Source organism: Balaenoptera borealis, assembly GCF_965194805.1.
Source record: "Balaenoptera borealis genome assembly, chromosome: 15".
NCBI classification, from domain to species: Eukaryota; Metazoa; Chordata; class Mammalia; order Artiodactyla; family Balaenopteridae; genus Balaenoptera; species Balaenoptera borealis.
The window spans coordinates 70,744,628-70,759,394 of NC_138871.1; the positions used below are offsets into that span (position 1 = coordinate 70,744,628).

The window sequence follows — 14,767 nt, forward strand, 5'->3', positions numbered from 1 at the left end:
AATCATACAAGGAACCCTGTGAACCCAGGCCTATCTTGTTTGTCCTGGAGGTTAGGTTTCTAATACGATGGAAGATTGTAATTATTATCCCCTGGAAAAGATATACGTTCTCCTTCTCAGGTCCTTCAAGGATGTAACTGAGTCTATCAAAACCTTCAAACGTGAGGGCTTAAGATGCTGCCTGGTTCAGTTAAGGTAGAGTTGCCTCTGGGATAAAATCTCAAACTAGGCAGCTAGGACTATGTACAAGTTTCTCTGGATACTGGAATGTAAGCAATGTAAGCTTTATGGTTTAACCTGTAAATATAGCTCATAGCAAGAGAAGAGTAGAAGGGTGCAGGGCCCAGAGAGGGAGAAAATGTAGTGATGAGGGGCAGCTGGAGAGACCATAATGCAGATACAAAATTCCTAAGTTCCTGATGTTGGGTAAGCATCTTGCAGTGCAATAACCAAGTATATTCCCTTCTTCAGTTTCCTCTCTACCTATGTGACCCCGGCCCAGCTCTGCTCACACGCACAGCTGCCGAGAGCCTGTCTGGACCCTGGCTTTCCCATCAGCACCTGCAGCTGCTGCCAGCCTCAGCCGCTACCTCTGTACATGTGCAGCAGTGTCTGTCTTCTTGCAATCTCCAGAGGGTCTGTGGGAACCTTAGGGGAGAAAAGCAAGGGACAGTGCCCTAACTCAACTTCCAACTCAGTCAGACCCTTTCCTTGCCCACTTCCCTGTAACTGCCACAAGGGAGCCACTGGGGCATCACCCGTGGGGGACAAGATGAGGATCTGCTCCCTGGTCCTCCTGAGTACTCTCCGTCACAGAGGTGCCCACTCCTCTGCCTGGTCCGTGTGCTGGAACCTGGGAGTGGAGCCTGAATCAGATCGATGGGTGAGAGGCAGAATGAAGACAGGCAGGGCCTGGCAGAGAATCCAGGTCCCTAAGCTTGAGTCACAGCCCAGGAGAAAAGGGCGACTGTGATGATCACTTGTCACCAGGTGCTGGTGAGAGCGGCCTGGCGGGAAGAAGAGCATCTGCCTCTCCAGAGACTTGGGGTCTGGTCTCTGCCTCCTTTGTTCTTTGGCCCGAGGTGACGACTGTGGTGGAGTCAAGGCCAGAGCACCCCAGGCCTCCGGCGTAGAGACGCGATCGCATCGGCCACTTCTGCAAGACATGGGGAGGGGATGAGGGTCATGCTCACTGGCACAGCCCTCGTCGTCCTCGGCACCCCAGACCGGGCCTTCCCTAGCCTCCCTCCCTGAGACCCGTCCCCACGACTGCTCCGATGACAGCGGTCCCAGGCTCACCACCACTCATGGCTTCACAAATTCTCCTGACCACCTGAGCCTGGCTGAGAGGCACAGGAGGAGCCGTCTGAGAAAAGCAAGGGCCCCAAGAGGAGCCCCCGATGGTGGGGAGGGAGGCGGGCGGCAGAGCTGGCAGCAGCCAGGGCCTGGGCAGTGGGGAGGGCAGCAGAGTGGGGCAAGGGCAGGCTCCTCCTGACACTGAACAGTCCTGACCCCTTCTCTTGCCCAGTCCCGGACGCAAGTGCCTGTGGCCCCAGATGTCAGTGCTGCCCACTCCCCCTAAGCAGGGGACCTCCCAGGATTGTCCATCCTTCCAGCAGGAGCGTGGCCAGTCCCAGAAAAGGCCAGGTTGACTTGGCTCTGAGGTCTGCCCTCCTCTTGACAGCCCCCCACTTGGGGGCTGAGGGCCACTGCTCCTGGCTAGCTAACCCACCCCACCCAGCTGCCAGAGTGCTAGACCTAGCTGGGCTCTCATTTACTCATTCTTCAACATACTTATGCATCACCTGCCTCCTGCAAGGGCCTCACCTTGGCCGCCATCTTACAGCTAAGCAAGCAACTGTGCCACCCGGGGACACTGCACCAGGTGCCACCACTGGCATTTCAGAGTTGCCCCTTTTAGTCTCAAATTCTTGCATTTTAGTTGTATTTATATGAAAGAAAAATATCTTAAGTTTCAAGACATTTCAGAACTATGATGTTTAAGGAAGAGAGATGGTGAAAAGTATCCTCCATAGAAATAAAGTTGCTGTCCTCAGAGGGCAAAGACAACCCTTTACAACAGCTACACTCACAGTCAGCAACTTACAGTGTGCTCCACCCCATGCCCGGGGCCTGCTTAGTGGCTATGAGCCCCGGGCCTGAACTGCATTCAGCCACTTAACCTACCTAAGCTTCAGTTTCCTCATCTGTAAAGTAATCTTCATTTGGTTCTTTTTCTATTTGTTTTTTCATTTTCTTTTTTTAAATTCTCATTTGGTTCTTGTGCAGATTAAAAGATAAAAATGCACTAAAGCATTTAGTCTAGCTCTGGGCATTACTTTAGCCCCCAGATAATGTTAGCTGTTATTGCGATGATGATTATTGTTAATCATACTTTTCCTTCATGATCTCATTTCATACCCTGGAAGCAAAGTCAGACTCATGTTATCTTCCCTTTCCGTATAATAAGACTGAGGTTCAGGAAAGGTAGGTGACAGTCGGGTAAGTGATGCATGCAGGAAGCCCTCCTTCCCCCTTTCCCAGCCCCTGCCACTCCCCCACCCAGCTTGGTAACCAAGAGTTATCTAGAGTGATGCTTTCTTAGAGCTTTGTTCTCCAAAGGGGGATCCCTCCTGAGACAGAAGTCCAGAGGACACCAAGGCACTGTACAGTGGCATGGTGCCCCTTGGAATCTAGGAATCTCCTAGGTGTGGTTTCTTTGCCAGGCCCCAGCCCTGGAAACTACCCCCTTTTGTCCTCTACCACTAAGTGCTCCGGAGTCTTGGGGCCTCTAAGAATTTCCCTCCCCTTGGAGGAACCATATTCTCATGAAGTCATTTCCAGTCATCACTCCCACTGCATCCCATGAGAAACTTTATCATTCCAGTCCCAAGAGCCAGCCTCAGCTCTTCTCCCCCTGAGAGAGCAGGAAGCAGCCAGCCCCAGCGTCAGCTCTGCCGAGGGCAGGGGCACTGAGTCCAGTATCCCCCATCCCAAAGCCCCTTCCCCAAGGCCCCGGGCCCGTGACCTACCTTGAGAGGGTGCAAGTAGCGGAGTCCACGCAGGAAGGGTGGCCAGGCGGGGCCAGGCATCTCGTGGCCAAGTGTGCGGGTGAGGTGGGCTATGTAGCTGGTGGCCAGCACCAGCACATCCAACTTGGACAGCTTGGTGTCGGGCGGCACGGCAGGCAGAGCGGCCTGCAGGGCCAGGAAGGCCTGGCGCAGCGTCCTCACCCGGCTCCGCTCCCGAGCGGCGTTCTCAGGACTGGCTTCACTCTGCACAGAGGACGCCGGGTGAGCGGGTCTGACCGGACGCCATCGCCCCTGGTTGCTAAGAGCATCCTAGGGCAAGGTCTCCTGCCAGGGTAGTAGCATGCCGGACGACAGAGACCCAAGGGCCTCGTCCCCACTTTGTCTGCTCTCAGCCCGGCCCCGCTTTACGGCAGAGGAAATGGAGAGAAGACCTCATCTGGGCTCAGAACCGAGAGTCCTGTACTCTTTCCCACCCTCCACTGTGCCTCCCCCTGGCCCTTGCTGCGTCCACACCTAAGTCTGAACCCTGCTTATCAGGATGCCCTGGGGCCACAGGGAGCACACAGCCCTGCCCTGCTCTGTAGGGCTGACCCTAGGCCCAGCCAGGTCCTGAGACGTAGAGGCAACTGTGGTAAAGAGGAAAGGACACCAAAGCGTGCTGGCCCTGTCGCTGACTGCTGCTCTGGGACCTTGGGAAACATATCACTTCTCCGGGCCTCAGTTTCCTTGAGAGAAGTGAGTTGGGCCAGCTCTCTGAGCCGCGCTCTGGTTAAGACCGGCTCTGACTTCCCTAACCACCCAAGCATGGAGCCTTGGAGCGGAAGTTGGCCAATGTCCCCTCTCTTGGGCAGGGCAGTAACCATGAGTGAGGCTCTGCCATCAGAGGGGACATCGCAGCCCCTCCCATGCCTGCCTCTCCCAGCTACCTCTTCAGGGCCCGGCTTTCTTACCCGGCCACGAGCCAGGCTCCTGGCCCTGGCCCCTCGAGGGCTTGGGGCAGCTCTGCTCCATCTTTGGTTGCTCCAGCTGGTCTCTTCCCACAGGTCCTGCCCTGTCCTGCTCAGGCGGCTCCTCTTCCTGTCAGTGCCTGCTAGCAACCTCGGTGTGGCCTTGGCCGGGCTATTCCCTACTCCTGGCATGGCCAGTGTCCCTCTGGCCTCTCTCTGAGACATGCCACACCCCTGAGGTATGATGCTGCAGCCCCCAGGACAGGAGCACAGGGCCTGAGGAAGCCCTTGGGCTCACGCTAGCGGGGCAGGTTGGTCATCCAGCCAGCAACGTCTATATCTGAGGAAGCTAGCGCCAACTCAGTCCTGCTCCGCTCCTTGCTCTGGGAAAACCGCCCACCGGCACAGCCCCCGCGAAAAGCCTCCTGACTGCCTCCCAACCGGCTGAGGGGCGGGGGTGCTGGATGTGGGGAGTGGCCAGGCCCTGGGAGGAGGCCCCTGCTGTAGAGGGCAGGAGGATGGTGGGAAGGGAGCTCCCTTCCCGGATCCCTGCCTGACCCTGACTGTGGTCCTGGGATAGACCTGCAGCTTCGGCTTTGGGGCTCAAGTCCATGGAAGGGCCCTGAACTCCCTTCCCTGTGCCAGAAGCCTGGCTGTGCACATCCCTGAAAGGACCTTTCCTCCCCTTGCCAGTGAAAATGACCTTCCAGTCAGAGGGCGCTACTCCCTATACCCCAAACATGCCTCTTATTTCCACCTCAGTGCTTTTACTTTTACCTTTTTGTCCCCCTGGAATACCTCCCTCTAGCTCTGCCAGGGGAAACTCTGCCCATCCTTTGGGTTATGTCCAAAGGATTTGTGAGGATTTCTTCCAACCCCACAGAACCCAGAGCCCACGTCTCCCTGTTTTGTTTTGTTTTTTTTTCTCCCTGTTTTATTGGTACCCCATTCTATGCACAACTACACCCTGGCTAGCTTCCTAACAGTTCAGTGTTCTAGATCACTACATGCCAAGCACTGTGCTAAGTACTTTACATGTATTATCTTATTTCTCAGATCAACGTCTTAAGAAAAAAAGACTCTTACATCGTCATTTTACAGATGGGAACACTGAGGTATCAGGAGGTGAAATAACTTGCCCAGTGCCAAACATCTAGTAAGTGATGGCGGTGGATGAGAGCCCAGGCACACAGTGAGACTTGGAAGGCTGCTCCTTACCTTACACCGTTCTGCCTTGGGTGGGTTACTCACATGTCTGTTCCCCTGCTAGGTGCGAGGTCTTTGAAGGCAAGGACCAGGATGTTTGCTGAGCTGCATCAGATCCTCCGTTCAGCTAGTTAGGAGGAGGCAGGCCGAAGGAATAGCAAGCCTGCCACAGTCGGCCCTGCCTGCCCTCAGGTTACCACCCCTGCCTGTAGCAGAGTCATTGCACGTCCCTTATCCTCCAATCTTGAACTCCAGAGGAGACAAAATAAGTAAAGGGAAAGTGCAGAGAGGACAGAGGAACAAAGGTGGATATACAGAGACAGACATTCAGCCAACCAGAGAGAAAGGAAAACAGAAGAGAAGTAAAATTCACTTGAGTGTCCATCGATAAGGAAGTGATTAAATAGATTTTGCTATATCCATTCTGCGGAATGATATGCAGTAATAAGAAGAAGCAGACATCTGTATAGTGACATGGGAAAACTCTCCAAGATGCACAGTGAAGTGAAAAAACCTAGTTGTAGATCACTATGTATAATAAGATCCCAGCCAGGATTTTAAAAGAAAACACCAAAAAACAAAAGCTATAAGTATAAAGGTTTAGGGACTTCCCTGGCGGACTCCCTTCTGCCAGTCCTCCCTTCCAGTTTAGGACTCTGCCACTGACTGCAGGGGCACAGGTTTGATCCCTGGCTGGGGAACTAAAATCCCGCATGCCTCATGACGTGGCCAAAAAAAAAAAAAAAAAAAAAAGTTTAAAGGTTTTTGTGCTTATGTGAATATATAGAAAGGAGACTGAAAAGATGCACACTGAGTTACTTTTTTTTTTTTTTTTAACTCCAGATGCAGAGAATTCGGTGCACACTGTCATTTTTGGTCCACGCAGGGCCTCTTGTTAGCCTTCCTCTCTCCCTCCTTCCCTCCCTCCCTCCCTTCCATCTGTTCCCTTTTATCCTATTCCCTATCATAGGCAACCATTCCAAACTGTTTAATGTATATTCTTTCGTTTAATGTATACTTTTTGTGGTGTTTTTAAACTATGTACACAAATTCTTTGACACTCCTCCCTTCAAAAGGTGGAGCATACCAGATGGCTTCACAGGCAAATTCTATCAAACATTTAGAGAAGAGCTAACACCTGTCCTTCTCAAACTCTTCCAAAATATAGCAGAGGGAGGAACACTCTCAAACTCATTCTACGAGGCCACCATCACCCTGATACCCAAACCAGGCAAAGATGTCACAAAGAAAGAAAACTACAGGCCAATATCACTGATGAACACAGATGCAAAAATCCTCAACAAAATACTAGCAAACAGAATCCAACAACACATTAAAAGGATCATACACCATGATCAAGTGGGGTTTATTCCAGGAATGCAAGGATTCTTCAATATACGCAAATCAATCAATGTGATAAACCATATTCACAAACTGAAGGAGAAAAACCATATGATCATCTCAATAGATGCAGAAAAAGCTTTCGACAAAATTCAACACCCATTTATGATAAAAACCCTCCAGAAAGTAGGCACAGAGGGAACTTACCTCAATGTAATAAAGGCCATATATGACAAACCCACAGCCAACATTGTTCTCAATGGTGAAAAACTGAAACCATTTTCTCTAAGATCAGGAACAAGACAAGGTTGTCCACTCTCACCACTATTATTCAACATGGTTTTGGAAGTTTTAGCCACAGCAATCAGAGAAGAAAAAGAAATAAAAGGAATCCAAATCGGAAAAGAAGTAGTAAAGCTGTCATTGTTTGCAGATGACATGATACTATACATAGAGAATCCTAAAGATGCCACCAGAAAACTACTAGAGCTAATCAATGAATTTGGTAAAGTAGCAGGATACAAAATTAATGCACAGAAATCTCTTGCATTCCTATACACTAATGATGAAAAATATGAAAGAGAAATTAAGGAAACACTCCCACTTACCATTGCAACAAAAAGAATAAAATACCTAGGAATGAACCTACTTAAGGAGACAAAAGACCTGTATGCAGAAAACTATACACAGATGAAAGAAATTAAAGATGATACAAACAGATGGAGAGATATACCATGCTCTTGGATTGGAAGAATCAACATTGTGAAAATGACTGTGTTACCCAAAGCAATCTACAGATTCAATGCAATCCCTATCAAACTACCAATGGCATTTTTCACAGAACTAGAACAAAAAAATTTCACAATTTGTATGGAAACACAAAAGACCCCGAATAGCCAAAGCAGTCTTGAGGGAAAAAAACAGAGCTGGAGGAATCAGGCTCCCAGACTTCAGACTATACTACAAAGCTACAGTAATCAAGACAGGATGGTACTGGCACAAAAACAGAAATATAGATCAATGGAACAGGATAGAAAGCCCAGAGATAAACCCACACACGTATGGTCACCTTATTTTTGATAAGGAGGCAAGAATATACAATGGAGAAAAAGACAGACTCTTCAATAAGTGGTGCTGGGAAAACTGGACAGCTACATGTAAAAGAATGAAATTAGAACACTCCCTAACACCATACACAAAAATAAACTCAAAATGGATTAAAGACCTAAATGTGAGGCCAGACACTATAAAACTCTTAGAGGAAAACATAGGCAGAACACTCTCTGACATAAATCACAGCAAGATCTTTTTTGATCCACCTCCTAGAGTAATGGAAATAAAAGCAAAAATAAACAAATGGGACCTAATGAAACTTAAAAGCTTTTGCACAGCAAAGGAAACCATAAACAAGATGAAAAGACAACCCTCAGAATGGGAGAAAATATTTGCAAATGAAGCAACTGACAAAGGATTAATCTCCAAAATATACAAGTAGCTCATGCAGCTCAATATCAAAAAAACAAACAACCCAATCCAAAAATGGGCAGAAGACCTAAATAGACATTTCTCCAAAGAAGATATACAGATTGCCAACAAACACATGAAGGGATGCTCAACATCACTAATCATTAGAGAAATGTAAATCAAAATTACAATGAGGTATCACCTCACACCAGTCAGAACGGCCATCATCAAAAAATTTACAAACAATAAATGCTGGAGAGGGTGTGGAGAAAAGGGAACACTCTTGCACTGTTGGTGGGAATGTAAATTGATACAGCCACTATGGAGAACAGTATGGAGGTTCCTTAAAAAGCTACAAATAGAACTACCATATGACCCAGCAATCCCACTACTGGGCATATACCCTAAGAAAATCATAATTCAGAAAGAGTCATGTACCACAATGTTCATTGCAGCTCTATTTACAATAGCCAGGACATGGAAGCAACCTAAGTTTCCATCGACAGATGAATGGATAAAGAAGATGTGGCACATATATACAATGGCATATTACTCAGCCATAAAAAGAAATGAAATTGAGTCATTTGTAGTGAGGTGGATGGACCTAGAGTCTGTCATGCAGAATGAAGTAAGTCAGAAAGAGAAAAACAAATACAGTATGCTAACACATATATATGGAATCTAAAAAAAAAAAGAAAAGAAAAAATGGTTCTGAAGAACCTAGGGGTAGGACAGGAATAAAGACGCAGACGTAGAGAATGGATTTGAGGACACGGGGAAGGGGGAGGGTAAGCTGGGACGAAGTGAGAGAGTGGCATAGACATATATACACCACCAAATGTAAAATAGATAGCTAGTGGGAAGCAGCCACATAGCACAGGGAGATCAGCTCGGTGCTTTGTGACCACCTTGATGGGTGGGATAGGGAGGATGGGAGGGAAACGCAAGAGGGAGGAGATATTGGGATGTATGTACATGTATAGCTGATTCACTTTGTTATAAAGCAGAAACTAACACACCATTGTAAAGCAATTATACCCCAATAAAAATTAAAAAAAAAAAAAAAAGGTGGAGCATAATCCTCCTCCCCGTGAGTGTGGGCTGGACCTAGGGACTTGCTTCTAACAGGTAGCATGTGGCAGAAGTGTCAGCGCGTTACCTGAGAAACTAGGTTATAAAAGACACTGCAGCTTCCTCCTTGCTCTCTCTGGGATCTCTCCCTCTGGGGGAAGCCAGCTGTTAAGTCATGAAGATACTCAAGTAGCCCTGAGGAGAGGCCCAAGTGGTGAGGAACTCAAGTTTATCAACCACACCAGCACTAACTAGCAACCATGTGTGTATGTGTACCACCTCAAAAATAGACCTTCCAGCACCAGTTCAGCCTTTAGATGACTGCAGTCCTGACCAACAGTTTGCGTGCAACCCATGAGAGGCCCTGAGGCAGAGTCACCCAGCTAAGCTGCTCTAACCTGTAGAATTCCTGACCCACAGAAGCCGTGTGAGATAATACATGCTGATTGCTGTTTAAGTTTGGGGGTAATCTGGTAAGCAGCCATAGATAACTAATGCAATGCGTGTCGTTGAACCATGTGCATTGTTGCATGAATGGATTTAAAAATCATTAAAATGATAATGCATTTGGGCTTCCCCGGTGGCGCAGTGGTTGAGAATGTGCCTGCCAATGCAGGGGACACGGGTTCGAGCCCTGGTCTGGGAAGATCCCACATGCCACAGAGCAACTGGGCCCGTGAGCCACAATTGCTGAGCCTGCGCGTCTGGAGCCTGTGCTCAGCAACAAGAGAGGCCGCGATAATGAGAGGCCCGCGCACCGCGATGAAGAGTGGCCCCCACTTGCTGCAACTAGAGAAAGCCCTCGCACAGAAACAAAGACCCAACACAGCCATTAAAAAAAAAAAAAAAAAATGATAATGCATTTATATTGCAAATATATAATACAATACTACTTATGTCTCAGATCACATTGTTACTTCTTCCATTCCTTCCTATGTTTTTAAGTCCTTTGCTTCTAATTTGCTGCAGGGTACTCCACAGTGTGCACCCGTCACATTTTGACCACCCAGAGCCCCAGGGATGGACATCCAGATTGTCTCCAATTCCTTATCGCCCCAAACAATGCTGTCACGAATACCATCGCATATCTCCTTATGGATTCATGTCAGATTTTTAAAAACACACGTCCAGGAGCAGAATGCTGGGTACTCCCAGAGTGCCATCCAGAATGGCCACAGTGTGTGCACGTCCAGCGGCACTGCACGTGCCCTGGAGCCCCACATCTTCACCGCTACCTAGTATTAACCAGATTCCTAGTTTTACGGTTGACTAGCTATAAAGGGCCATCTTATTTGTAAGGGCTGTTTTAAATTGTCCTTATCTGACAACTGATGAATTCGAGCATCCTTTGTGTATGGAGCTTGGTAGAGATTCTGTTTTGTTTTCTCCATATTGGGAGACTGTTTTCCCAACATCACCTATGAAACAGTGCCTCCTCTCCCTGTTTTGTTGCAGCTCCCACTTTACCACATACTAAGTTCCCGTATTTATAGATAGGTCAATTTCTGAGCTCTCTGCTCTGTTCTACTGATCTTTTTGTCTGTGTTTGAGCCAACATCACACTGCTTTATTATTATGACTTTGTAGCATGTCTTAATACTTGGTGAGATAAAACTCTTCTCTTAATGCTTATTTTTTCCAAGGTTGACTTAGTTATATCTGGACCCTTATTTTTCTATATAGATTTTAGAGAAAGTTTGCTGAGTTTCTAAAAAATTCAACTGAAATTCTGATTGGGATTTCATTGAATCCAGGGGTTAATTTGGGGAGGATTGCCATCTTTATACTTTGAAGTCAATCCTTCCAAAAACATGAAATATCTCTCATTTTATTTCAAACATCTTCTATATCCTTTATTAATTTTGTAGTTTACTCCACAAATGTCTGTGTATTCTTTTTTTCTTTAATTCTATTGATGTATTGATTCAATAACAATTGATTCATTGTTGAGTTACAATGTTGTGTTAGTTTGGGTTGTACAGCAAAGTGATTCAGTTATACATATATATGTATATATCTATTCTTTTTCAGATTCTTTTCCATTATAAGTTATTACAAGATACTGAATATAGTTCCCTGTGCTATACAGTAGGTCCTTGTTGTTTATCTATTTTACATGTAGCAGTGTGTATTTGTTATTCCCAGACTCCTAATTTATCTCTCCCTCCTTTTTCTGCTCTGGTACATAAGATTGTTTTCTATGTCTGTGAATCAATTTCTGTTTTGTAAATAAGTTCATTTGTATCATTTTTTAGATTCCACATATAAGTGATATCATGTGATATTTGTCTTTCTCTGTCTGACTTACTTCACTTAGTATGATCATCTGTGTATTCTTGCTTAAGTGAAATAGTTTTGTTCAACTAAGTAGTTCATAGTTTTTGTTGCTCTTGAGAATGCTCTTATTCTTATTATATTTTCTAGCTGATTATGGCTGCTATACAGAAATATTATTACATTTTAAAAGTTTATCCTGAATCCAGCAACCTTGCTGAGCTCTCTTATTGGTCTTAATACTCTGTTGATTCCATTGGTTTTTCTAAGCAGATAAAATAATGACAATTTTATCTCTTCCTTTCCAATCTTTATACTTGTTTTTTCATCATTCCTTAGAGGATCGACTAGTGCTTCCAGTACTGTTAACCAGAAATAGTGATAGTGGGACTTTCCTGGTGGTGCAGTGGTTAAGAATCTGCCTGCCGATGCAGGGGACACGGGTTTGACCCCTGGTCAGGGAAGATCCCACATGCTGCAGAGCAACTAAGCCCGTGAGCCACAACTACTGAGCCTGTGTGCCACAACTACTGAACCCCACGCGCCTAGAGCCCTTGCTCCACAACAAGAGAAGCCACCACAATGAGAAGCCCGCGCACCACAACGAAGAGTAGCCCCTGCTCACCGCAACTAGAGAAAGCCTGCGTGCAGCAAGGAAGACCCAACACAGCCAAAAATAAAAAAGAAATAAATTAAAAAAAAAATAGTGATAGTGGACACCCTTTTCTTCTCCTAATCTTAAATAGAATGTATCTATATTTCTTCATTAAGCGTAATATTTGCTGTAGGTTTTTGACATATGACCTTTACCAAGTTAAGGAAGTACTCCCTATTCCTTGTTTGCTAAGAGGTTTTTAAAATCATCAGTAAGTGTAGGTCTTTATCAAAACCTTTTTCTGCATAATCATGAGTTAATCGTGATTTTTCTCCCTCAGCTTATTAATATGCTAAATTACGTCATTAGATTTTCTGATGATAAATTTTCCTTGAGTTCCTGTGAAAAAATCCCACTTGAATGTGATTCATTTTTTTAAAATACACTGTCTGACTCATTTAGTAAATACATTACTTAGAATTTTTACAACTACTTCATAAGTGAAATGAGATTATAATTTTCTTTTCTTTAATTATCATTATTTGGATTCAGAGTCAAGGTTACAATAAACTCATACAATGCAACCTCATACAACCTCACTCTTTTTCTATTTTCATTTTTTTAACTTTAAAAATTGAGATATAGTTGATTTATAATATATTATTGTTTATACTATAATAATATATTATAAATACTTATAATATTTAAATTAATATTTATATTAAATATAAATAATTTAATAATTTATAATATAAATTATTCACATGTACAACATAGTGATTTAAAATTTTGATAGCTTATACTGCATTTAGAGTTATTATAAAATATTGGCTGTATTTCTTTTTCTATTTTCTAAAACAACTTTTTATATAAGATGTAAATTAACTTTTCCTTGAAAGTCTGGTAAAACTTACTTGTAAAACCACTGGGGGGCTTCCCTGGTGGCACAGTGGTTGAGAATCTGCCTGCCAATGCAGGGCACACGGGTTCGAGCCCTGGTCTGGGAAGATCCCACATGCCGCGGAGCAACTGGACCCGTGAGCCACAGCTACTGAGCCTGCGCGTCTGGAGCCTGTGCTCCGCAACAAGAGAGGTCGCAACAGAGAGAGGCCTGCGCACCGCGGTGAACAGCGGCCCCCGCTCGCCGCAACTAGAGAAAGCCCTCGCACAGAAACGAAGACCCAACACAGCCAAAAATAAATAAATAAATAAATAAAATTTAAAAAAAAAAAAAAAAGCAAAATGCCCCTAGGAGAGAGAAGACCGCTAAGAGCTCATGGTCTTTGTGCTCAAACTTCTTAAAAAAAAAAAAAAACCACTGGGCCTGGGTGTTTTCTTTGGTAAAGAGGTGAAGAAATTTTAACTTTCATCTCAATTTTAGTTTCTTATTGATTGGTTTAAGTTCCTTATTTCTTCTTATAAATATCTGGTATTTTATATTTTTCTATGAATTTATCCATTTCATCTAGGAATTCCAACACTTTAATGTACAGAATGCTCTTAGAAATAGGTCATTAAGGAAACGAGAAAAGCCAAAAATCCTATATAGCAAGAATTTTCTTTCAAAAATCTGGGCAGTTCTCTTGGAAGAGAACAGTGCAGAGCTCTGAGAATGGCCAGGCAGTTCACCTGTCTAAGAGCAACATTTGGCTCAGAAAATGGGCAAGGCCTTGGGCCTCTGGGAAAACCAAAATTTCAAATGACTCCAACAGGCCGACCATTCTGTGGCAGGACTCGCAAGATGAGACTGACAAGAAACATCTCCAAGCTCTGCCTGAGACAGCCACACCTTCTAAGTGGCATAAGAACTTTGCCTTGTACTTGAACTTTTCTGCTGTTGAAACTCAGAATCATAAGAAACTATTGTGGCAATCCTCTTTGGGGTCAAAGATCATTCTAATCTTGACAGACTTGTTCACCATGCCCTCAGGACAGAAGAATGGCATTTGGATGGAAAGAGCAAAAACTGCATACTTTTCAGACATAACAGAACTGTCTTTTGTTATTCCCATATACATGTAGCTACTCTGAAGTTATCAGACGCCAACTTCAAGTGATGAGCTAAGAGTCAATAGGGGCTTCCATCCCAAGACCCTCAGACCAGTTTTGAAAAGTCACCCACAGAAAACACCACCGTGAGGGGACAAATTGGGCATTCCAGAGTTTCTTGCATTCTAACCATCTGTGAGATGAGGAGTGGCTCATAGAATGAGTGGCAAGTATTTTTAGGCTTTCAGTTCAGTATTGTCTTTCTCAGAATGCATTCAGTTTTTGTTAAGGTAGGCCTCTCCTGAAGCTTCCATTCAGAGCCCATCTGAAATGTAATCAGGTCAATGCCAAAGCCAGACTTCTAGGGGAACCCATGAAAGCCCTTGCCAGATGGTAAATGGGTATGATGTCTTTCCTTCTGTAGGAACTTACCCATCAGGGAAGGAGGGCAATCTGGCTCCAACTTTTCTGAGCCAGGACACAGAGTAGGAAGGAAGAAAAAGATAAATCCACACTTGCAGCCACGTGGAAAGAGATCTTCTTGTGCCCAAGTGCATTCCCAGAGTTAGGTGACCTGGACACCCTCAGGGAGCTCCTCTACCTACATGCTCAGTCCTCAGGAGTGCAAAGTCATGGCCAGTTTAACCTGGGACTTCTCGGACTTTTACCTCAGGGTGGCATCTCAGCAGGGATGCTAGAGTAGAAAGGAAAACTTACACAGTGAAAGACAGTGTCCACAAAGCCCCAAGTGGTGAACCCAGACAGGGTAAGACTGATGTACAGGGGTGGTACTTCCCAGGCCAAAGGGTACAGGGGCCATTTCTAGTGCTCTAACATCTTGCACAAGT

The 14,767-nt window shown here is 45.3% G+C and overlaps 1 protein-coding gene across 1 annotated transcript; it reads right to left on the bottom strand.

The window, feature by feature from the left end:
* Positions 1-300: 300 nt before the first annotated feature.
* TCF23 (transcription factor 23) lies at positions 301-4,396 on the bottom strand. The gene is made up of 3 exons (XM_082357783.1): positions 3,983-4,396; positions 3,033-3,275; positions 301-1,156 (listed from the first exon to the last, which is right to left on the bottom strand). Exons 1-3 carry the CDS (start codon positions 4,202-4,204, stop codon positions 977-979), a joined length of 645 nt encoding a protein of 214 aa, XP_082213909.1. The 5' UTR covers positions 4,205-4,396; the 3' UTR covers positions 301-976.
* Positions 4,397-14,767: the final 10,371 nt, after the last annotated feature.